This window comes from Aquarana catesbeiana, linkage group LG03, assembly GCF_042186555.1.
Source record: "Aquarana catesbeiana isolate 2022-GZ linkage group LG03, ASM4218655v1, whole genome shotgun sequence".
Lineage (NCBI taxonomy): Eukaryota > Metazoa > Chordata > Amphibia > Anura > Ranidae > Aquarana > Aquarana catesbeiana.
Genome location: NC_133326.1, coordinates 626,822,263 through 626,847,171, shown reverse-complemented (window position 1 = coordinate 626,847,171; position 24,909 = coordinate 626,822,263). Strand labels below are relative to the sequence as shown.

Genomic DNA, 24,909 nt, shown 5'->3' with positions numbered 1-24,909 from the left:
AATAACCGACCTCTTCTCTGCAAATTACTTGCCCCTACTTAGACACACTACCACACTAATGTCACAATGGTCTGCCTTACCGTTATCCTGGTTCGGTAGGATCAATGCCACGAAAATGACCATCTTACCGATATTTCTTTATTTATTTAGAGTCCTCCCCATCCCTTTACCAGCCTACTTTCTACGACTAACGCAGCGCAGAATAATGTCTTACATCTGGGGGCCCACGACCCCTCGCATCTCAGAAGATACACTATTTCGCCACAAACTGCATGGGGGCCTAGGCATACCCAATTTCTCCACATATTATTATGCTGTGCATAATAATATGGGTTGCTATTGAATCGGTGGAAAGTGACCCCATTTCGGTAGCGAACATGCTTTGGCTTCAACCTGACGATAGAACACACATTAAAAATCCTGTCACTACACACTCTCTATCCATATGGGATAGATTTAAAAACACTCACAAACTCCAGTCCCCCCATAAGCCTCTCTTGTCCTTTCTCAGAAACCCCGCATTCTATCCAGCGTGGGAATCCCCGGCTGCATTCAACGCATGGTCCAAAGCAAATTTACTTAGACTACACCAACTATCCTCCCACGATAGACTCTTGACTTTCCCCACCTTATGCGAGACCTTCGGCCTCCCCAGATCTGAACTATTCCGATATCTACAAATTAAAAACTTCTACACCCCACATCTTAAGACGGGATCTATGTTAAATCAGCTTACTCAATTTGAGCACATTTGTAAGAGTGATCCACACATCAGAGGTCTAATATCAACCTTATACCAACATCTAACCAACAACTCCGACAATTCACTTCCTGCCTACACTACCAAATGGGCGCAAGATCTGGGACGCACTTTCGAAACAGCTGATTGGTCTGCTATATGACTTGCTACCAACTCGTCCTCCATTAACTGCTCAGCGGTAGAAACAAATTTCAAGGTCTTAGCTCGCTGGTACCTTGTGCCTGCCAGAATCGCAAAATACGTCCAGGCGTATCCCGGAAATTGTTTCCGAGGCTGTGTAACTCCAGGCACCCACATGCATATTTGGTGGCAATGCCCAATAGTTCAGGAGTTTTGGGAAAAAATTTTCACAATGGCTTCTAAAGCTCTTGAGACCAATGTCATAATAGACCCGGCTACCGCCCTCTTAAATTTAAAACCAGCAGAGCTCTCCCACAATCAATTCAGAATAGTGATCCAACTTACCACTGCAGCCAAACTATTGCTAAAGCATGGAAAACCCAGACATTGGTTGTAGCTGAAGCAAAACACAGAATGAATAAGGCCCTTATCTTTGCAAAAATGACCGCTATCGAAACTAATAAAGTCATGAAATTCAAGAAAGTATGGAACCCTTGGGTAAAACACCATCTGCCCCCTGACTTTGATGAGTCTTTACTTATGCCTTGGTAGTACAGTCTGTCTATATATGCAAGCCTTGTTTCCTGTTCCTGCATTACTCACTTTTTTACTCATTATTTATTTTTTATTTTCTATTTTTTTTCTTACCGAATTGGCGGATCCCCTGGTTGGGAGCCATCCTGCGGTGCCACGGAAACCCCCCCCCCTTCATTCCTCTCCTCCCCTCCCCCTTTTTTTTTTTCTTTCTCTTTCTCCTTTTCTATCTTTGCTTCTACTCTATCAGCACATTGTAGCCTCCCGCAAGGCTAGAGTTGATATCTCCGAGACATCTTACATTGGACCCCCTGATGTTTAGGTTCGGATTAGGGTGAAACCTCACTCGTGACTGCTCACAATTTATGCAAGACACAAACTTATGTTGACCGTTCATGTAGTATGAGACCTCTTGTGCCTTATACATCCCTACCCCTGAGGTCTAGCTCCTGCACTTAACCTTACTTTCCTGGGTATGACCGGAAGAGACCCCTCCTGTCCACAGCATGTTCCCATTAGGGGTGGACAGGTGGAGCGAGACCTCTTTTGTGATCCCCTAGGATCACACGTGTCTGATCGCACGGTTTCCTTTTCCTCCCTATCCCGCACAGAACTCCCTACTACACATCAGCCATTACTGGTTCAGCACCCGATTCCAACTGAATGTATTTATATATTTGCTGTAACTATTCTCAATAATGCGGTTGATCTCACTTTTTGTGATATATGTCTGATGTTTTGTTTTTCTCTGAAACTTCAATAAAAACATTAAACATGAGATGTGCGTCGGGCCAATTATGATGCACCATTTTCTTTTTAGATGGTTTTATTTCATCCTCATCCACTTCCAAGTTACCCCACCATGTTGCTTTTCAAGTGATTCTTTATGATGGACAACTGTCTTATACCTTACTATGTCATCTCTAAGTTGCTATGATTGTTTTCATGAATATCTGGTTAATAATATGTGATTGATATGCTTGTTTACCATGCATGTACTCATTTTGCTATGTCATATTTTTTAATGTATTGAATAAAACATGTCTTCTAACATTGACTCATCTTTTAGCCATGCTAGATCTACCTCATTTAAAGTCCCAAACCCTCTCATATATTATATAGATTCATTACACACAGAGTGATATATTACAAACATTTCTTTCTTTTAATTTTGATGATTATGGCTTACAGCTAGTGAAAACCCAAAATTCAGTATCTCAGAAAATTAGAATATTGTGAAAAAGTTCAATATTGTACACTCATGGTGTCACACTCTAATCAGCCAATTAACTCAAAACACCTATAAAGGTTTCCTGAGCCTTTAAATGGTCTCTGGTTCAGCAGGTTACACAATCATTGGGAAGACTGCTGACTTGACAGTTGTCCAGAAGACAGTCATTGACACCCTCCACAAGGTGGGCAACTCACAAAAGGTCATTGCTAAAGAAGCTGACTGTTGAGAGTGCTGTATCCAAGCATATTAATGGAAACTTGAGTGGAAGGAAAAGTGTGGTAGAAAAAGGTGCACAAGCAACAAGGATAACTGCAGCCTTGACAGGATTGTGAAGCAAAGGCCATTCAAGAATTTGGGGGAGATTCACAAGGAGTGGACTACGGCTGGTGTCAGTGCTTCAAGAGCCACCGCGCACAGACATATCCAGGACATGAACTACAACTGTCGCATTTCTTGTGTCAAGCCACTCCTTAACCGGAGACAACGTCAGAAGCCTCTTACCTGGGCTAAGGAGAAAAGAGACTGGACTGTTGCTCATTTGTCCAAAGTCCTCTTTGGACCAATGAAAGTAAATTCTGCATTTTATTTGGAAATCTAGGTCCCAGAGTCTGGAGGAAGAGTGGAGAGGCACAGAATCCAAGTTGCATGAGGTCCAGTGTGAAGTTTCCACAGTCAGTGATGATTTGGGGGGCCATGTCATCTGCTGGTGTTGGTCAACTGTGTTTTATCTGACCTGATTTCATTTTCCAGCAGGACTTGGCACCTGCCCACATTGCCAAAAGTACCAATACCTGGTTTAATGAGCATGGTATCACTGTGCTAGAATGGCCAGCAAACTCGCCTGACCTAAACCCCATAGAGACTCTGAGGGGTATTGTCAAGAGGAAGATGAGACACCAGACTCAACAATTCAGATGAGCTGAAAGACACTATCAAAGCAACCTGGCCTTCCATAACACCTCAGTAGTGCCACAGGCTGATCGCCTCCACACCACAATGATGCAGTAATTCATGCAAAAGGAGCCCCGACCAAGTATTGAGTGTATATTATACTGTACATGGACATATATTTCTGTATTAAAAATCCTTTTTTTTATTGGTCTTATGTAATATTCACATTTTCTGAGATACCGAATGTTGGGTTTTCACTAGCTGTAAGCCATAATCATCAAAATTAAAGGAAAGAAATGCTTGAAATATATCACTCTGTGTGTAATGAATCTTTAGAATATATGAGTTTTACTTTTTGAATTGAATTACTGAAATAAATTAACTTTCTGATGATATTCTAATTTTTTGAGATGCACCTGATGGGCCCACTCTCTGAAGCACTCACAGTGTACTGGTTCAATTAGCAATGCTGATGTCAACACATTTTTTTTTGCATCATTGTGGACTACACTGTCTGGAGAAGAGGCGAAGAGGAAGCGGTCTCTGCAGTCACATGTAACCACCCTGAAAACTTATGGAAACGGTACGTGTAAAAAAAATATATAGCACAAAATGCTGTCTATTGTAAGCACTCCTGTCAGTGATAAATAGTTTATCTCAGCCCTCTAACTTCCACTTTTGCTGCACAGCTTGGTCTGTTAAAAGAAGTTAATGAAATAATAAAGAATAATAAAGAATAATAAAGAAATAATAACAGACTTACTGGAACACCAGGAGAAAAAAAAGCTTAAAGAAAGCCAATATATAAAATCTTTGTTTTTTGGTTTAGATACGCTTTAAGGTTCTTGTAGTGATGTGTTTGCACTGTTGCTTTTATGAAAATTATGAGAAGAAAATAATGTAAAACATAAATGACTCCCGGGTCGGGTACACTTTAAACAAAGTCAGTGCCTTCTAAGAGGAAACGCGTTGGATTGGAACTAGCAAAGTGATGTCAACTAGCACGGCCCGCACTGCAGGCGGCTGTGTAAGATTTTATCCCATATCGCTCTAATTCATTGCCCCTGATGTAAGTGCAATTTTTATTTAATAAACCAGCTTTATACACATGAATGCACTATGAGCGTCTTCCATTATCTTTTATAACCACATGATGTGATTAATGAAATTTAGGAGCACCATAAGCCTGGATACATTCCCTGGAGCTGGCTGACCACTTGTCTTCAGAGGCGCTTCCATTCACACGCATATGATCTCTTGGTGGGATCATTTGATTTCGTAAGCGGCCAATTTTCACATATAGAGCACAGCGGTGACACACTTTCCATTGTGGATTATTTCAGCTGCACCACAAACAGTTTGTTGTATTTGCATGTGGGAAAAGTTGGAGTATCATCTTTTCACTAAACACATTGAATTGTGGAGCACTGGACTATTTATGAACTTTTTGCACCATTTATTATTTGTCATTTTTTGTGAACAGATCATGGCTATTTACCCCCAAAATGTTTTTTTTGCTGTAATTCACTTGATACACCGTTCTAGGCAACAACAGTTTCACTTATCCAGTGACACTTTGCCATTTAAACATTCACTATTGTTTGATTTTGCTTGTTGCACATTGTTTGTTGCATCTGTTACCTAATTATTATTAGGATAATACCCCAGTCAAAAACGGTGCATCTTATTTATTTTACACTTTACACAATGTAATCTTTGACATTACTGTGTGTGCACACAAATATGTTGTCGCTTCAACATTCTTTAAGTTTTAAAACATAAAAAATGCACCTTTCGACACGTGTTGAAAATACCCAAAAGGAGGGTGGGTGTCAAACTCATAATTAAAAGTGTATTTCCAACCAAAATGTTTAGAGGTAGAATTAGAACCTCTGTCTGTTTTATTGCTTTCCAGGAGTCTCCAGGAGAGACTTCCCCTTACTTGGTGTCCAGTTGGCAATGGTTTCACCAGACAGGAAGTAAGGAGAAATCTCCAAAAGTAACACAGGCTGAATTTTTCTTTTTTTTAAATGGAAGTATAGAATCCCTCTGTCTCCTTTGTATTTCTATGTCCATGTTGCAGGTTTCTCCTCACTTTCTGTCTTGTGAAATTGCTGTCAGCAGGACAGTAAGTGAGGCAATATCTCACTTAAAAGTAAGTGCTTGGGCACTATGGGGTTTTGGGGTCATTTAAGGCTGATACATTAGTAATAGTGTGAAATATATGGGGACCTGTCCTGGTTATGGTGTCCTCTATTTTATTAGGGTCAACTGGTTGTGACCTTGGATTTTGTGGATTAGAATGTGTTTGATTATTTTGGTGATTGTCCCTGAGGTGGTGTGTTGGAATGGGGGTCTTGCACAAATAGGTGTTTCAAAGAGTCAGAGTGGTTTAAAACAAGGGACTTTTTTATTTTAATAAATAAATAATAATAAATTAAAATAATAATAAATGTTTGGGTTTCTATTTCTAGGTTACAACTCTAGACTTTTCTAAACTCTAAATACCTTTAGACTGGTCTTTATTTCTAGGCTACAACAATTTCTAGACCTCCACAACCACCATGCAAGGGCTGTGGGTAAGAGGTCATTATACTCTTCAACACGTTGACAAGGTGCTTTGCCAGGGGGAGAAATCTCCCCATGTTGAGTGCATGTGGCTTGGTGTGGCTCACCCACCCCCTTTCTCCCTTTCGTGGTCAGCCAGGCTGCATAATCGGATTAAGAATCTGGTATAGATTTTAGTGGGACCACACAATTTTTTTCCTGCTTTTTTGAATGCAGTCCCCCTTAAAATCCTACCAGACCCAAGAGTCTGTTATGGAGTTCCTGGCAAAAATGAAATTTACAGAAAAAAATGAAATGATTTGAATTGCTGGAAAATGACATATATTGCCAGCTTACTTTGTTTAAAAAAACAAAAAAAAACACAGCACGCAAATCCCTCCAAAGGTTCCCCAAAAAACATATGTAACACCCTCCTAGTCAGGCTGTTAAAGTTCAGGTAAGTTTTGTTTTTTGGATTCCATATAGCAGGGGATCAGTGTTCAATTGCTTGTGTCTGTTCTGGGTTGTGCTGGTGCAGGTTCAACTATTTCCCCCTGCATTCCAATGAGCTCTGGGAAATAGAGGTTGGGAGAGTTATACCCTGGCATGAATAGGCATACAGCCACAGCCAATTCCTGGTCAGGATAGAGACCAGAAGGGGGCTGAAAGGTGTATAAACAGCCCATTTATTAGGGGCGCCTGCACGCTGCCCCCTCTCTCCAGGCCACCCCCTATATGCAATGGATAGATTCATGCATAGCATGAATCTATCCATGGCCACCGCGGCCACCCCCTAATCATGCATCCGGCCCCTTTCAGGGCACCGAGTGCATGAATTACAGCGGCCATGGTTTTTTTTTAAGCACCTGACTAGAGCCAGGGGCTCTAATAGGCTTCAAAATTGGGTGTGCTCGGGTTGCAGATCGTGCATCCGGAGCCCACCCAGGTGTGTTACAACAGCAAATGAATATTCGTTGTTGAAACACTGATCCTCAATATGGCCAATCAACGGGTCTGAGACCTGTTTTCCGATTGGCTGAAAAGAGAAGATTCACGATTGGCAGCCGAGGAGGAGGGAAGAAACGGAAGCCACCACCGTCGCCGTGATGACCCGTGGACAGCAGGAGAACAGGAGGCCGCTGAGCAGGGCAAGAGAGCAGGGGAAGCCGCCGGTGATGGGGTAAGTGTTACTGACTAACCGATCAACCGACCAACGGGGGGGTTCGGTGGCATACTGTTTGGCACCCCCCCAAAAAAAATTCCTCCGGCCGCCACTTATAAATAGGCTGGGCCTACAACAGCACTCTCTTCCTCCTGGGGGAGTAAGACCCAGCCTGAGGACTGAGGCACAACTGGGCTGTCAACTGCAGAATAGAGTAAATCCCTTTTGAAGTCCCAGCTCCAGTTAGAGTTTGGGGACCTCTGTTCAGAGTACCTTGACGCAGCACAGGAAGCTTTGCAGAGGATTTAGGCTGGAGGCATCCAGTACAGAGACTAGCTGGTACTACAGGAGGCAATACAGCAGCCAGGGCACAGAGAGTATTAGCCTCAAGGATCCTAGAGAATGTCCTTGCCACAGCACAGTGTTCAGAATAGCTGGTATAGCTGGACTACGGCTGGTGTCAGTGCTTCAAGAGCCACCGCGCACAGACATATCCAGGACATGAACTACAACTGTCGCATTTCTTGTGTCAAGCCACTCCTTAACCGGAGACAACGTCAGAAGCCTCTTACCTGGGCTAAGGAGAAAAGAGACTGGACTGTTGCTCATTTGTCCAAAGTCCTCTTTGGACCAATGAAAGTAAATTCTGCATTTTATTTGGAAATCTAGGTCCCAGAGTCTGGAGGAAGAGTGGAGAGGCACAGAATCCAAGTTGCATGAGGTCCAGTGTGAAGTTTCCACAGTCAGTGATGATTTGGGGGGCCATGTCATCTGCTGGTGTTGGTCAACTGTGTTTTATCTGACCTGATTTCATTTTCCAGCAGGACTTGGCACCTGCCCACATTGCCAAAAGTACCAATACCTGGTTTAATGAGCATGGTATCACTGTGCTAGAATGGCCAGCAAACTCGCCTGACCTAAACCCCATAGAGACTCTGAGGGGTATTGTCAAGAGGAAGATGAGACACCAGACTCAACAATTTAGATGAGCTGAAAGACACTATCAAAGCAACCTGGCCTTCCATAACACCTCAGTAGTGCCACAGGCTGATCGCCTCCACACCACAATGATGCAGTAATTCATGCAAAAGGAGCCCCGACCAAGTATTGAGTGTATATTATACTGTACATGGACATATATTTCTGTATTAAAAATCCTTTTTTTTATTGGTCTTATGTAATATTCACATTTTCTGAGATACCGAATGTTGGGTTTTCACTAGCTGTAAGCCATAATCATCAAAATTAAAGGAAAGAAATGCTTGAAATATATCACTCTGTGTGTAATGAATCTTTAGAATATATGAGTTTTACTTTTTGAATTGAATTACTGAAATAAATTAACTTTCTGATGATATTCTAATTTTTTGAGATGCACCTGATGGGCCCACTCTCTGAAGCACTCACAGTGTACTGGTTCAATTAGCAATGCTGATGTCAACACATTTTTTTTTGCATCATTGTGGACTACACTGTCTGGAGAAGAGGCGAAGAGGAAGCGGTCTCTGCAGTCACATGTAACCACCCTGAAAACTTATGGAAACGGTACGTGTATAAAAAATATATAGCACAAAATGCTGTCTATTGTAAGCACTCCTGTCAGTGATAAATAGTTTATCTCAGCCCTCTAACTTCCACTTTTGCTGCACAGCTTGGTCTGTTAAAAGAAGTTAATGAAATAATAAAGAATAATAAAGAATAATAAAGAAATAATAACAGACTTACTGGAACACCAGGAGAAAAAAAAGCTTAAAGAAAGCCAATATATAAAATCTTTGTTTTTTGGTTTAGATACCCTTTAAGGTTCTTGTAGTGATGTGTTTGCACTGTTGCTTTTATGAAAATTATGAGAAGAAAATAATGTAAAACATAAATGACTCCCGGGTCGGGTACACTTTAAACAAAGTCAGTGCCTTCTGAGAGGAAACGCGTTGGATTGGAACTAGCAAAGTGATGTCAACTAGCACGGCCCGCACTGCAGGCGGCTGTGTAAGATTTTATCCCATATCGCTCTAATTCATTGCCCCTGATGTAAGTGCAATTTTTATTTAATAAACCAGCTTTATACACATGAATGCACTATGAGCGTCTTCCGTTATCTTTTATAACCACATGATGTGATTAATGAAATTTAGGAGCACCATAAGCCTGGATACATTCCCTGGAGCTGGCTGACCACTTGTCTTCAGAGGCGCTTCCATTCACACGCATATGATCTCTTGGTGGGATCATTTGATTTCGTAAGCGGCCAATTTTCACATATAGAGCACAGCGGTGACACACTTTCCATTGTGGATTATTTCAGCTGCACCACAAACAGTTTGTTGTATTTGCATGTGGAAAAAGTTGGAGTATCATCTTTTCACTAAACACATTGAATTGTGGAGCACTGGACTATTTATGAACTTTTTGCACCATTTATTATTTGTCATTTTTTGTGAACAGATCATGGCTATTTACCCCCAAAATGTTTTTTTTGCTGTAATTCATTTGATACACCGTTCTAGGCAACAACAGTTTCACTTATCCAGTGACACTTTGCCATTTAAACATTCACTATTGTTTGATTTTGCTTGTTGCACATTGTTTGTTGCATCTGTTACCTAATTATTATTAGGATAATACCCCAGTCAAAAACGGTGCATCTTATTTATTTTACACTTTACACAATGTAATCTTTGACATTACTGTGTGTGCACACAAATATGTTGTCGCTTCAACATTCTTTAAGTTTTAAAACATAAAAAATGCACCTTTCGACACGTGTTGAAAATACCCAAAAGGAGGGTGGGTGTCAAACTCATAATTAAAAGTGTATTTCCAACCAAAATGTTTAGAGGTAGAATTAGAACCTCTGTCTGTTTTATTGCTTTCCAGGAGTCTCCAGGAGAGACTTCCCCTTACTTGGTGTCCAGTTTGCAATGGTTTCACCAGACAGGAAGTAAGGAGAAATCTCCAAAAGTAACACAGGCTGAATTTTTCTTTTTTTTAAATGGAAGTATAGAATCCCTCTGTCTCCTTTGTATTTCTATGTCCATGTTGCAGGTTTCTCCTCACTTTCTGTCTTGTGAAATTGCTGTCAGCAGGACAGTAAGTGAGGCAATATCTCACTTAAAAGTAAGTGCTTGGGCACTATGGGGTTTTGGGGTCATTTAAGGCTGATACATTAGTAATAGTGTGAAATATATGGGGACCTGTCCTGGTTATGGTGTCCTCTATTTTATTAGGGTCAACTGGTTGTGACCTTGGATTTTGTGGATTAGAATGTGTTTGATTATTTTGGTGATTGTCCCTGAGGTGGTGTGTTGGAATGGGGGTCTTGCACAAATAGGTGTTTCAAAGAGTCAGAGTGGTTTAAAACAAGGGACTTTTTTATTTTAATAAATAAATAATAATAAATTAAAATAATAATAAATGTTTGGGTTTCTATTTCTAGGTTACAACTCTAGACTTTTCTAAACTCTAAATACCTTTAGACTGGTCTTTATTTCTAGGCTACAACAATTTCTAGACCTCCACAACCACCATGCAAGGGCTGTGGGTAAGAGGTCATTATACTCTTCAACACGTTGACAAGGTGCTTTGCCAGGGGGAGAAATCTCCCCATGTTGAGTGCATGTGGCTTGGTGTGGCTCACCCACCCCCTTTCTCCCTTTCGTGGTCAGCCAGGCTTCATAATCGGATTAAGAATCTGGTATAGATTTTAGTGGGACCACACAATTTTTTTCCTGCTTTTTTGAATGCAGTCCCCCTTAAAATCCTACCAGACCCAAGAGTCTGTTATGGAGTTCCTGGCAAAAATGAAATTTACAGAAAAAAATGAAATGATTTGAATTGCTGGAAAATGACATATATTGCCAGCTTACTTTGTTTAAAAAAACAAAAAAAAACACAGCACGCAAATCCCTCCAAAGGTTCCCCAAAAAACATATGTAACACCCTCCTAGTCAGGCTGTTAAAGTTCAGGTAAGTTTTGTTTTTTGGATTCCATATAGCAGGGGATCAGTGTTCAATTGCTTGTGTCTGTTCTGGGTTGTGCTGGTGCAGGTTCAACTATTTCCCCCTGCATTCCAATGAGCTCTGGGAAATAGAGGTTGGGAGAGTTATACCCTGGCATGAATAGGCATACAGCCACAGCCAATTCCTGGTCAGGATAGAGACCAGAAGGGGGCTGAAAGGTGTATAAACAGCCCATTTATTAGGGGCGCCTGCACGCTGCCCCCTCTCTCCAGGCCACCCCCTATATGCAATGGATAGATTCATGCATAGCATGAATCTATCCATGGCCACCGCGGCCACCCCCTAATCATGCATCCGGCCCCTTTCAGGGCACCGAGTGCATGAATTACAGCGGCCATGGTTTTTTTTAAGCACCTGACTAGAGCCAGGGGCTCTAATAGGCTTCAAAATTGGGTGTGCTCGGGTTGCAGATCGTGCATCCGGAGCCCACCCAGGTGTGTTACAACAGCAAATGAATATTCGTTGTTGAAACACTGATCCTCAATATGGCCAATCAACGGGTCTGAGACCTGTTTTCCGATTGGCTGAAAAGAGAAGATTCACGATTGGCAGCCGAGGAGGAGGGAAGAAACGGAAGCCACCACCGTCGCCGTGATGACCCGTGGACAGCAGGAGAACAGGAGGCCGCTGAGCAGGGCAAGAGAGCAGGGGAAGCCGCCGGTGATGGGGTAAGTGTTACTGACTGACCGATCAACCGACCAACGGGGGGGTTCGGTGGCATACTGTTTGGCACCCCCCCAAAAAAAATTCCTCCGGCCGCCACTTATAAATAGGCTGGGCCTACAACAGCACTCTCTTCCTCCTGGGGGAGTAAGACCCAGCCTGAGGACTGAGGCACAACTGGGCTGTCAACTGCAGAATAGATTAAATCCCTTTTGAAGTCCCAGCTCCAGTTAGAGTTTGGGGACCTCTGTTCAGAGTACCTTGACGCAGCACAGGAAGCTTTGCAGAGGATTTAGGCTGGAGGCATCCAGTACAGAGACTAGCTGGTACTACAGGAGGCAATACAGCAGCCAGGGCACAGAGAGTATTAGCCTCAAGGATCCTAGAGAATGTCCTTGCCACAGCACAGTGTTCAGAATAGCTGGTATGGTATATAAAATGAAGAGCACACACAATAAACAAATAGATTTTTTTTCTCAGCCCCTATGAGTCAGTGTGGAAAAGGAAATGTACAACATGAACATATACAGAACAGCACAACACCTGACTCTTTTTTGGAATGCCGTGTGTTGCCATATGTTTTGGTGCATTGCAGTGCAGGTGCATTGCCTAAGCGTATTGCGGTGCTATTCAAAATGAATGGATTTTGATCTTGCGTTATACTAGTGGTTGTCAACTTATAAGTTAGAGGGGACCACAAACGTGGCCTCTGACATTACCAAAGGGCTGCACATACACTCATCAGCCACTTTATTAGGTACACCTGTTCAATAGCTTAGTCACACAAATTACTAATCAGCCTATCACATGGCAGCAACTCAATACATTTAGACATCTAGACGTGGTGAAGACGACTTGCTGATGTTCAAACCGAGCATCAGAATGGGGATGAAAGGGGATTTAAGTGACTTTGAATGTGGCATGGTTGTTGTTGGTGCCAGACGAGCTGGTCTGATTATTTCAAAAACAAGTTATCTACTGGGATTTTCATGCGCAACCATCTCTAATGTTTACAGAGAATGGTCCGAAAAAGAGAAAATATCCAGTGAACGGCAGTTGTTTGAACAAAATTGCCTTGTTGATGCCAGAGGTCGGAGGAGAATGGCCAGACTGGTTTGAGATGATAGAAAGGCAACAGTAACTCAAATAACCACTCTTTACAACCAAGCTATGCATTATACCATCTCTGAATGCCCAACACATCGAACCTTGAAACAGATGGGCTGCAGCAGCAGAAGACCATAACAGGTGCCTCTCCTGTCAGCTAAGAACAGGAAACTGAGGCTACAATTCACACAGGCTCACCAAAATTGGACAATAGAAGATTGGAAAAACATTGCCTGGTCTGATCAGTTTCGATTTCAGCTGTGACATTCAGATGGTAGGGTCCGAATTTGGTGTAAACAACATGAAAACATGGATCCATCCTGCCTTGTATCAACAGTTCAGGCTGGTGGTGTAATGGTGGGGGGGATATTTTCTTGGCACACTTTGAGCCCCTTAGTACCAACTGAGCATCGTTTAAATGCCATGGCCTACCTGAGTATTATTGCTGACCTTGCCCTTCCCTTTATGACTACAGTGTACCCATCTTCTGATGGCTCCTTCCAACAGGATAATGCACCATGTCACAAAGCTCATCTCACCACTGGTTTCTTGAACATGACAATGAGGTCACTGTACTCCAATGGCCTCCACAGTCACCAAATCTCAATCCAATAGAGCACCTTTGGGGTGTGGTGGAATGGGTGATTCGCATCATGGATGTGCAGCCAACAAAACTGCATCAACTGTGTGATGCTATCTTGTCAATATGGACCAAAATCTCTGAGAAATATTTCCAACACCTAGCAAGGTGTACCTAATAAAGTGGCTGGTGAGTGTAATATATGTAATGCTTGAGAGGACTGTCAGAAACTGCAGACACAATAGAGGAAATGAGGGACAGAGAGTGTGGAAATGTTAAATTTTTTGCTGGGGTTATGCTGCCGAAGACAATACGGAACTAGGAACATGTTATATAAGGCTATTAGAAATCAATGCTACTACCCTAATCAATGTTCTCACTATAGACTGCTGAGATCTGAGAGTCGCACATGATATACCAAGGGACCGCATGGGGCACTCAAGCCACAGGTTGGGCACCATGGCTTTATACACTTTCTTACCCATCAAGCGTCATAAATTTCTCTTTCTGCCTTGTACAGGGTAACAATTGTCAGACCTCTTGGGAGGGCCTTTTATGTATTATTTTTTTTAAAAATTTTTTAGCAAAAGGCATAAGTTTTACAGACAATATATAGAGACACCATAACATAGATAAGGCAGTTCAGATGCAGCTGGGGAATTACAGTACACTCAATAATACAGCAACTTGTATAAAGCTCAAAAGGACCTAAAGTGTTAGCATTCTAAGTCCGTGAAAACTTCCCAAACAACATAACTGAGACTGCTTTAGCCAAGAGTACAAGTCCTTTAAAGGTTGCCTGCCAGAGGGGGGGATACTTCAGTAGGGGAGGCATCTCAGTCCAGCATGAAATAATTGTCTCAAAAAAATAAAAATCGGCCATAATAGAGTGCTGTAGTTAGAGCCTTACTGGTCGATCAGCTCCTGGTAAGAGGTAGAATAGAAAAAGATTGACCATGGGTACCACGTATTGCAAACTTTCTCCTCCCTGTGATAGAAGGAAGCTATGAGGGGTTTGGGTCTTTTATTTCTAAACTCCAAGAATCATTCTCAGACATACGAAATCTTCCCAATGGGACAAGCAGAAAGAAATAAGCTGACCAGATTTAACCCTTCCCTCCTTTATTCAAAGCAACCAACGTGGCTATACATAGAGTTTAAGACTAAACAATTCCTTAATAAGCCCAACTGTGACTGGTTCTCTTTAAAAATTTTAAATTTTAAGAGTAATCTAATGTGCATTAAATACCTGAGGTCCAAATTTCACCAGGCATGTTCTCTTTTCTTTGCCGTGTGCAGATCTGTTCCTGCTATGTATTCTCTAAAATAGATGTTCTACATGTCTATGCTCAGATTATACCACATCCCCAATTTAAATTTTTATGACCACAAATAAAAGGGAAGTCTGTTGCAATAATATTGTAAATGATATGTTGTTTATTAATAATTTCACTCATTGCAGCTTCATAATTCCCAACAGGGAACATCTGTAAAATGTAACATTTATTCATGGAACTAGTTTGTATTTGTTTCTAAATGTGATAGGAGGGGAGATGGGTATCATTTACACATTTGTGCAATTTAATCTCCTGTTATTCAAGTTAAGATTATTTAGGCTATTCAAAGCCCGGTAGTAAATCACTTTTAAAAATGCTGAGAATTTACTTTAGGATTTTCACCTTCTGAATGCAAATTGATAATATGGAATGCTCCTATTCAGTATCTCATTATTTTAACTATGTGCATTTACCTAAAAATAAATAAAACATTTTCTATAGATTCATGTAAAATAGATATGCATTATATGGGAGAGGAATTTCCACAACACTGAGAGAATAACTAGATGTTTTTTTTTTACAGCATTATGTGTAGCACTACCCCCACAGGAGCCGCAGTTCCGTATTCTGCCTCTCAACCCCAATAACAATCTCAGCCCCCTCTGGCACACCTGGCAATAGTAATGCCCAGTACACACGGTCGGACATTGATCGGACATTCCGACAACAAAATGAATTTCCGCTCGCCAAGAACGCGGTGACGTACACCACATACGACGAAACTAGAAAAGGCCAGTTCAGAACCAAGCGCAGCACCCTTTGGGCTCCTTTTGCTAATCTCGTGTTAGTAAAAGTTTGGTTAATGACAATTCGCGCTTTTTCAGACTCGTGGTTTTCAGATTGTTTTCTGCTGTTCAGTTTGTGCTTGTGGGTTTGTATCTGCTCTTCAGTGTGTGCAGTCAGTTCGTATTGTATTATTCTGTGCGATCTTGTCCGCTCGTTACTGTTTTTCAGGTCGCACTTCACAGGCCTTGTTGTTCTTCAGTGCGTTCTGTTACTTTGTTCTGAGCAGCCGACTGTTTTCTAGCCATGTTGCGTATACGTACTCCTCGTAGAGTTCGTGCTGTGCGGGGGCTTGGTGTTGGGGTCCTGACCTTGACACAAGTCTAGTCCATGAACAGGGTGGGGAGGAGTTCATGGACCAAGAATTGGTTGCTTCAGCGTGACCAGTTCTGTCATATGCCTTTGCTCCGCGAGATCCCTGAGAATAATCCTGATGATTTCAGGAACTTTTTCCGGATGACGGACCCCGTATTTCACCGTTTGTTGGCTTTGCTGACCCCTTATATTAGCAGGCAGGATACCTGCATGAGGCAAGCCATCACTCCGGAGCAGAGGCTAGTCGTCGATGGGGAGAAGCCTGCAGGACTTGAAGTTCTCGACAGGCATCTCCCCCCAGGCTCTGGGGATCATTATCCCAGAGACCTGTTCTGCCATCATCCAGGTCCTGCAGAAGGAGTATATTAAGGTAAGATTTTTATCCTTTAACATCACATTTTATTGTATATAATGTTTGCTAATGTATTGTATTTCTTTCCTTATTCCCTAATTACCATGATTGGAATATGCTGTGAATGTCCCCTTTGTCCTCATGCATACTGGATTTTTATGTAATTATTTTTGTTGTCCTTCATACTTATTTGCCTTCACTTACCTCCCCAGCATGGTCTCCTGGCCCTATATTCACCTCGTGTAGTCATTTAACAATGTATTTTATCAGCTCCATAGTAGTGCTTTACCCCAAACACCCCTTAAAATGTTTTGAAATGTGATTTGTGCTTTAAATTCAGGCAGAGTGCCAGATGCTTTTTTTGGGGGGTCCCCAAATCATTTTGAACCCTCCCTCCCCCCCAACTGCTAAGTCAGCTGATACCAATTCTCTATCCTCAATCATCTATCTGCTGACTTTGTCAAACCCATACACACTATACCCATCTCTTTTGTGGTCAGATTTATGGATGAATTCCCCAAAGCATGTAGTGCAAGGGCCTGCCTGTATACTTTCAAATGGTACTGGTTACAGTTTTTGTATACTATTATTATCTTGATAGGTAATAGCAGAATGTCCAAATGTGCTCAAATGTGTACAATGTGTATCTATATCTTTGTATTATGACACTCCTTACCTGTCCAGTGGGCTGCCAATAGTGTAACTAAGGAGGGGCTGTTCAAAGTAATACCCATTATTTAGGCATTCATCTCTCAATGAAGTGGAGAGGGTTACCTGTCCAAGAGTCCCCCCCCCCTATAATGTTAGAAATGGCCCATGAGGGGGGGGGGGGGAATATGATAGTTGTACCTTATGCTTTGGTCTTTAAAAACTCCCTCAAACAAATGTTATCTTGATGTTGGCCAAGAATGTTTGTGTCTAATCAGCTTTCCCTGTTTATGTGCAAAATGACTAAATTTTTTTTTTGTTTGACTCCACAGTTTCCTTCCACGCCACAGGAATGGCAGACTGTGGCCTCCCACTTTGCCCAGCGGTGGGACTTTCCTAACTGCGGAGGGGCAATTGATGGGAAACACGTCCACATCGTCCCACCACCCAACTCGGGGTCATACTATTATAATTACAAGGGGTTCAATAGTATTGTGATGTTGGCGGTGGTGTCGGCTACTTACGAGTTCCTGTATGTGGACGTGGGGAAGAATGGCCGGATGTCCGATGGTGGAGTCATCACCCAGACGGAGTTCTACAGGCGTCTCCAGAATGGCAGCTTGGACTTGCCACCTCCAGAAGACAATGTGGAAGGACTCCCATTCGTCTTCGTTGCGGATGAAGCGTTTGCGCTGGGGGACCATCTTATGCGGCCATTCCCGATGAGGACCCTCACCCCTGACCAGAGGGTTTTTAATTACCGGTTGGCCAGAGCCAGAAGAGTGGTGGAGAACACGTTTGGAATCATGGCCAGCCGGTTCCGCCTATTTCTTACACCCATACATATGGCGGAGTATAAACTGAATCATATAATCCTGGCGTGCTGTGTTCTACACAACTTTTTACGGCAACATTCTGCCAACTATGCTGGCTCAGTTGGGCCTGAGGCTGGAATTCAAAATGAACCAACCCTGACGGCGCTTGAAAGTGGCCGTTCTGGCTTGCCCCCCTGAGTGCCTGATGTCCGGCTAAGATACCTTGAATTCTTTGCGGGTAGGGGGGCTATCAATATGCCAGACAATTTCTGAAACCTTTTTCAAATAAAAAAAAAAAATAACTACTCAAATCTTTGGTGACATTTACTGCTTGTGTTTCTTTTAGCTGACCCTGACAGAAATGTGATGAGTCCTGAAAATGGCGTGATTGTGTAACCTTACAAAGCACTGTTGGGTGTTATTTACTAAAGGCAAAGTCACTTTACACTACAAGTGCACTTGAAACTGCACTTGTAGTGCAAAGTGGATTTGCGCTTAGGAAATAACACCCATTGTCACAGAAAACACCAATTAGAGCACCACAAAAGTGTTGGAGCGTTGAAACAATAATCCACACATTCTTGATTAGCAATCTTTTTAATACCAGCACAATCACATGTGCATTTAGAAAAGGTTTTTAAAACAAACCAACATGTTTGTTGTATAACAATTTTTGGGGTCACATTAGAAAAAGTAGAAATGTCCATTTAAGATAAAACAGGCATGTTTAAAACCAACAAGAAAGACACAAATTTTGAACAAAGTTCACATTTGGTAGAACTTGAAGGCAATATTAGACATGATTATTTACAAACTGTGTTTGATATTGCGTTCAGATGGGGTGAAGTCACCCCAGGAAAAGCCAACTTTTGAAGATGCACACAAATTTCCGAATGTCAACATGTGCTACCTGCCATCACGGGGGATCAAGGGACGTGTTTTGGGGGTGCAACTCCTTCCTCACAGCTACTTTATTATTGAGGAAGGGGTTGCACCCCCAAAACGCCTGCATTGATCTCCCGTGATGGCAGATAGCACATGTTGACACACTGTGTGCATCTTCAAAATTTGGCTTTTCGCAAATTTGTCAAAAAATGTCAATACTTTTTAGCACACAAAAAACCAAAGGAATTTGGAGGGGTTTTAAACTCTCCCTAAAACATCAGTGATGTTCTTCATTTTTTGTTGAACATCATTGATGTTTTTCTGGATGTTTTCCAAGTCCCTAATACAACCCATGATCTCCCCGATCAGGATCTGTGCACTTTCTGAGGTGAAAGGATCTGGATCCACAACATCACGATCACCTAAAAAGATAGAAACAAAAAAAAAACATGTATTATAAATATGCCAGCATCCATCTCTTACCTGAGCCTGTGGTCGCAGACTCACCTGTTGTGGTGCCAATTTCCACCACGTCTTCCTCCTCCTGCTCTGCTTGGCTTGGGTGGATTTCCCCTTCTTCCAGAGGTGGGGGGGTCTCTGGTCTCCTCGGATGAGGGGTGTCCTCCGAGTCTTTTATCCCCTATGTAAAAAAAATAGGTATACTTAGCACACAGATGTTTGATGGCAGAACTATAAATATGAAACATTGCTTGGAAGTGGGGTACAATTGTCTGTTTTGGCAGAGTTCCAAGATGTTGCATTTTTCTTGTCCTTTGTCAAGCTTGAATACTTACCTGTTTTGTACAAACTTCACAGATGGAGACACCCCTATAGTATACACTGGAGCACCTGTGTGGGCCCCCTAATAAAAAGGGTGTTCTTGTGTCCCACACTAGTGCTCCAGCGTCCAGATGTGTAAACAGCTGCTGAGTGTCCTCTCCTTACACAGAATCTAGTTTGCATTTCATTCTAGTAACAAACCCATCTACACAACCAAATTATTTTCAGACAAGTAGGCCCTAAAAAATGTGGGCAAATGCATATGGCCAAAACAATGGTGTTTTCTAGGCCGAACGAAAAATGTTTGATACTAACAAATAATGTGCCCATGAACATGAAAGTTGACATTTTAAACTGGATAAAAGTTAAGAAAAGCACATGGAGCAGCACAAACGTAATAAACATAAAAAGAATAGGAACACAGGACAACTACTTACTTTTTTGCAGCACTCTCCGGATCTTTCTGTACTGCTCATGCTCTCTTAATTTGAGGTCCGACCACCGTTTCTTGAGCTGATCTTTCGATCGTCATACCCCGAAATTCCGGTGCAGACTCTTGACCACTTTCGCCATGATCTTGGCGTTTCTGACATTGGGGTTGGGGTAAGGTCCATACTTCCCGTCATAGTTGGCCTTCTTCAGGATGTCCGCCATCTCCAACATCTCCCCAAAGGCCATATTTGATGCCTTAAATCGTCTCCTTCTGGATCAGGACGTTTCAGGCTCCGGGCTTTCCTCCTCCTCCTCATTGGTGTAATTATCAGACACCTGCTGTGTCTCCACCATGTGCTCTTCCCCACTGCGACGAACAAGAAGGGGCGGGGAATAGACTAGAAAGAATGTCAGGGGTGGGTGGAGTTTCACGCATGCGCAGTGTCTATAAAGCGTAACACGCATGCGTAGTACGTACGATCTGTGAGCGGAGGAAGGAGTAACGGAGGCGCCGATCGTGATTGCGAAGGTAAGATTTAACATTGGTCCTATACTGCTTCTAGATTGAGGCCTGTATTTGCACAAGTTTAGAAGACTTTAGGCTGACATTAGGGTTTGTCTTGTGTTGTGTCTTGCAGTGAAAATAGATATTTTGAAAGATAAAGACTTTATGCCAATCTTCATTGATATGTTCAGGGAGCTGCCCTGTCTGTGGCAGATAAACCACCCTGAATATAAGAACCAAACAAAGAGGAAGGCAGCGCTGGATAATTTGTTGGAATTTGTGAAGACAATGATCCCCACTGCAGACATCACCTATTTGAAGATCCTAATTGGTGGCCTGAGGAGCACTTATCTAAGGGAGCACAGATGACATTTATCTCCCCAGGCTGTGGTACTATGACAGGCTGCATTTTCTGGCAGGTCATACTGAACCCAGGCCAGCACTCTCCAGTCTTCCTTCCACACTTCCTTCACCCCCAGCTGAGGCTTCTGACGCCCAACCTGGGCCTTCCAGGCAGCAACATGTGGAGGAGCCCAGCTAGAGCAAGGTATAGCATTCCTCTAAATATTCATGGTTGTCCTATCAATTATGTTATCTAGATGTTAGTTTGGAGTACTAATTTCTGATTGTGATTGATGATGCAAAAACTAAAACCATGTCCCTTTTTCATACACAGGGAATTCTCAGCCAGGAGGTGGCCAGGCCAAGCAGGCTGCCCAATAACCAGGTCCATCCCCTACACCTTCAAAGACAAAGTGGCAGGAAGAGGAGTAACCTGGAGGAGGCTGCCATAGGCCTATTTTGGAAGGCTACAGAGGCCCTGAGAACCCCCCACAGTGTGGAGGAGGACTTTGCTGGCATAACTGCCTGCAAAATGATGCAGATGGAGGAGGGCCATCGACTCGTGTGAGTTCTTAATTTTGGAAGCTCTCAATAAGGGGTTGAGGGGCCAAATAACATGTGCTACCCACATTTGTGACCTCACACATAGTCCTCCTCCTCCTCCTCCAGGTCCTACTCCTCCTCCTGCCACATCTCCAACACCAGAGCCACAGCCGGGAAGGAAGCGTGGAAGGAAGACCAGAGAGTGATGGCCCTGGGTTCAGTCTGGTCTGGCAAAATATGCAGCCTCTTGTAGTACCACAGCCTGGGGACAGAGATGTCATCTGCTGCTTTCCGGATCTCTGGAACTTCTGGACCATACTGCACTCCCTTAGATATGGACTCCTCAGGCCACCAATTTTGCTGGAAAAGAATTGATGTGTGCCCTGGGGGCAGGGCCGGATTAACATAGGGGCTGGTGGAGCTGCAGCTCCAGGCCCCTCCCTCAATATAGGCCCATGGCAGTGGCTTATGAATATCTGTGTGCCTTCCTGAAGGAAGAGGAGCCCTCCGTGCACACATGGAGGAGACAAGAGTTAGTCACTGCAGCCGAGTGAGTCCTGTCTCTGTCGATGCCTGACTCTTATCACAAGATCTGTTCCACTCACACAGATCCTCCTCAGTGTCTGTGAGCTGTCTGGGGGAGGGGCGCTGATGTTCTAACCAGCAGGAGCCCGGGAGGAAGGACATCTTACATGCTGTTGTTGAGATAAGGTTAGTACATTTGTTAGGGAGATGTTTTATTGTGCTAGGGGAAAGACTGCTGCTTCCCCCCATGTAATGTGCTCTCTTGTGCCCAGTGCCCACCATGTCATGTCATGTGCATTGAAGTACCCCCATGTAATGTGCTGTGCCCACCATGTCATGTCATGTGCATTGCAGTGCCCCCCATGTAATGTGCTGTACCCACCATGTCATGTGCATTGCAGTGCCCCCATGTAATGTGCTGTGCCCACCATGTCATGTCATGTGCATTGCAGTGCCCCCCATGTAATGTGCTGTGCCCACCATGTCATGTGCATTGCAGTGCCCCCATGTAATGTGCTGTGCCCACCATGTCATGTGCATTGCAGTGCCCCCCATGTAATGTGCTGTGCCCACCATGTCATGTCATGTGCATTGCAGTGCCCCCCATGTAATGTGCTGTGCCCACCATGTCATGTGCATTGCAGTGCCCCAATGTAATGTGCTGTGCCCACCATGTCATGTGCATTGCAGTGCCCCCATGTAATGTGCTGTGCCCACCATGTCATGTCATGTGCATTGCAGTGCCCCCCATGTAATGTGCTGTGCCCACCATGTCATGTGCATTGCAGTGCCCCCACGGAATGTGCTGTGCCCACCATGTCATGTCATGTGTATTGCAGTGCCCCTATGTAATGTGCTGTGTCCACCATGTCATGTCATGTGCATTGAAGTACCCCCATGTAATGTGCTGTGCCCACCATGTCATGTCATGTGCATTGCAGTGCCCCCATGTAATGTGCTGTGCCCACCATGTCATGTCATGTGCATTGCAGTACCCCCATGTAATGTGCTGTGCCCACCATGTCATGTGCATTGCAGTGCCCCCCATGTAATGTGCTGTGCCCACCATGTCATGTCATGTGCATTGCAGTGCCCCCCATGTAATGTGCTGTGCCCACCATGTCATGTCATGTGCATTGAAGTACCCCCATGTAATGTGCTGTGCCCACCATGTCATGTCATGTGCATTGCAGTACCCCCATGTAATGTGCTGTGCCCACCATGTCATGTCATGTGTATTGCAGTGCCCCCATGTAATGTGCTGTGCCCACCATGTCATGTCATGTGCATTGCAGTGCCCCCCATGTAATGTGCTGTGCCCACCATGTCATGTGCATTGCAGTGCCCCCATGTAATGTGCTGTGCCCACCATGTCATGTCATGTGTATTGCAGTGCCCCCATGTAATGTGCTGTGCCCACCATGTCATGTCATGTGCATTGCAGTGCCCCCCATGTAATGTGCTGTGCCCACCATGTCATGTCATGTGCATTGAAGTACCCCCATGTAATGTGCTGTGCCCACCATGTCATGTCATGTGCATTGCAGTACCCCCATGTAATGTGCTGTGCCCACCATGTCATGTCATGTGCATTGCAGTACCCCCATGTAATGTGCTGTGCCCACCATGTCATGTGCATTGCAGTGCCCCCATGTAATGTGCTGTGCCCACCATGTCATGTCATGTGCATTGCAGTGCCCCCCATGTAATGTGCTGTGCCCACCATGTCATGTCATGTGCATTGAAGTACCCCCATGTAATGTGCTGTGCCCACCATGTCATGTCATGTGCATTGCAGTACCCCCATGTAATGTGCTGTGCCCACCATGTCATGTCATGTGTATTGCAGTGCCCCCATGTAATGTGCTGTGCCCACCATGTCATGTCATGTGCATTGCAGTGCCCCCATGTAATGTGCTGTGCCCACCATGTCATGTCATGTGCATTGCAGTGCCCCCATGTAATGTGCTGTGCCCACCATGTCATGTCATGTGCATTGCAGTGCCCCCATGTAATGTGCTGTGCCCACCATGTCATGTGCATTGCAGTACCCCCCCATGTAATGTGCAGTGCCCACCATGTCATGTAATTTGCTGTGCCCACCATGTCATGTGCATTGCAGTGCCCCCATGTAATGTGCTGTGCCCACTATGCCATGTCATGTGCATTGCAGTGGCCCCATGTAATGTGCTGTGCCCACTATGTCATGTGCTGTGCATTGCAGTGCCCCCCATGTAATGTGCTGTGCTCACTATGTCATGTGCTGTGCATTGCAGTGCCCCCCATGTAATGTGCTGTGCCCAGTATGTAATTTGCTGTGCATTGCAGTGCTCACTATGTATTGTGCAGTGCCCACCATGTCATGTGCTGTACATTGCAGTGCCCACCATGTAATGTGCTGTACATTGCAGTGCCCACCATGTCATGTGCTGTACATTGCAGTGCCCACCATGTAATGTGCAGTGCCCACCATGTAATGTGCTGTGCCATGCAGTGATCCCACCAAGTAATGTACAGTGCCCGCCATGTAATGTGATGTGCCATGCAGTGCCCACCATGTCATGTGCTGTGCCCACCCTGCCATGTGTTGTGCCCAGCATGTAGTGTGTTGTGCCCACTGTGCAATGTGCTGGGCTGTTCAGCAGTGCCCACCATGTCATGTGCAGTTCCTAACATGTAATGTGCAGTTGCATTGACCACCATGAAATGTGCTATGCCATGCAGTGCCCACCATGTAATGTGTTGTGCCATTCAGTGCCCACCATGTAATGCGCTGTGCCCACCACGTTATGTGCTGTGCCATGCAGTGCCCACCATGTAATGCGCTGTACTCACCATGTAATGTGCTGTGCCATGCAGTGCCAACCGTGTCATGTGCAGTGCCCACCATGTAAACTACTGTGCAGTGCCCACCCTGTCGTGCTGTGTTTTGCCCACCATGTCATGTGCTGCGCCATGCAGTGCTTACCATGTAATGTGCTGTACCCAGCATGTAATGTGCTGTACATTGTCCACCATGGCATGTGCCG

General features: G+C 43.9%; 1 protein-coding gene across 2 annotated transcripts in view; it reads right to left on the bottom strand.

The window, feature by feature from the left end:
* Positions 1-14,979, bottom strand: part of LOC141133200 (hepatic lectin-like) — a 78,551-nt gene extending 63,572 nt beyond the window's left edge. For both annotated transcript variants that reach the window (XM_073622413.1, XM_073622412.1), the window contains exon 1: positions 14,868-14,979. In XM_073622413.1, coding sequence (XP_073478514.1) covers positions 14,868-14,892 — 25 coding nt within the window. In that variant the 5' untranslated portion in view covers positions 14,893-14,979. The remainder of the gene's footprint in view (positions 1-14,867) is intronic.
* Between the last annotated feature and the right edge of the window lie 9,930 nt (positions 14,980-24,909).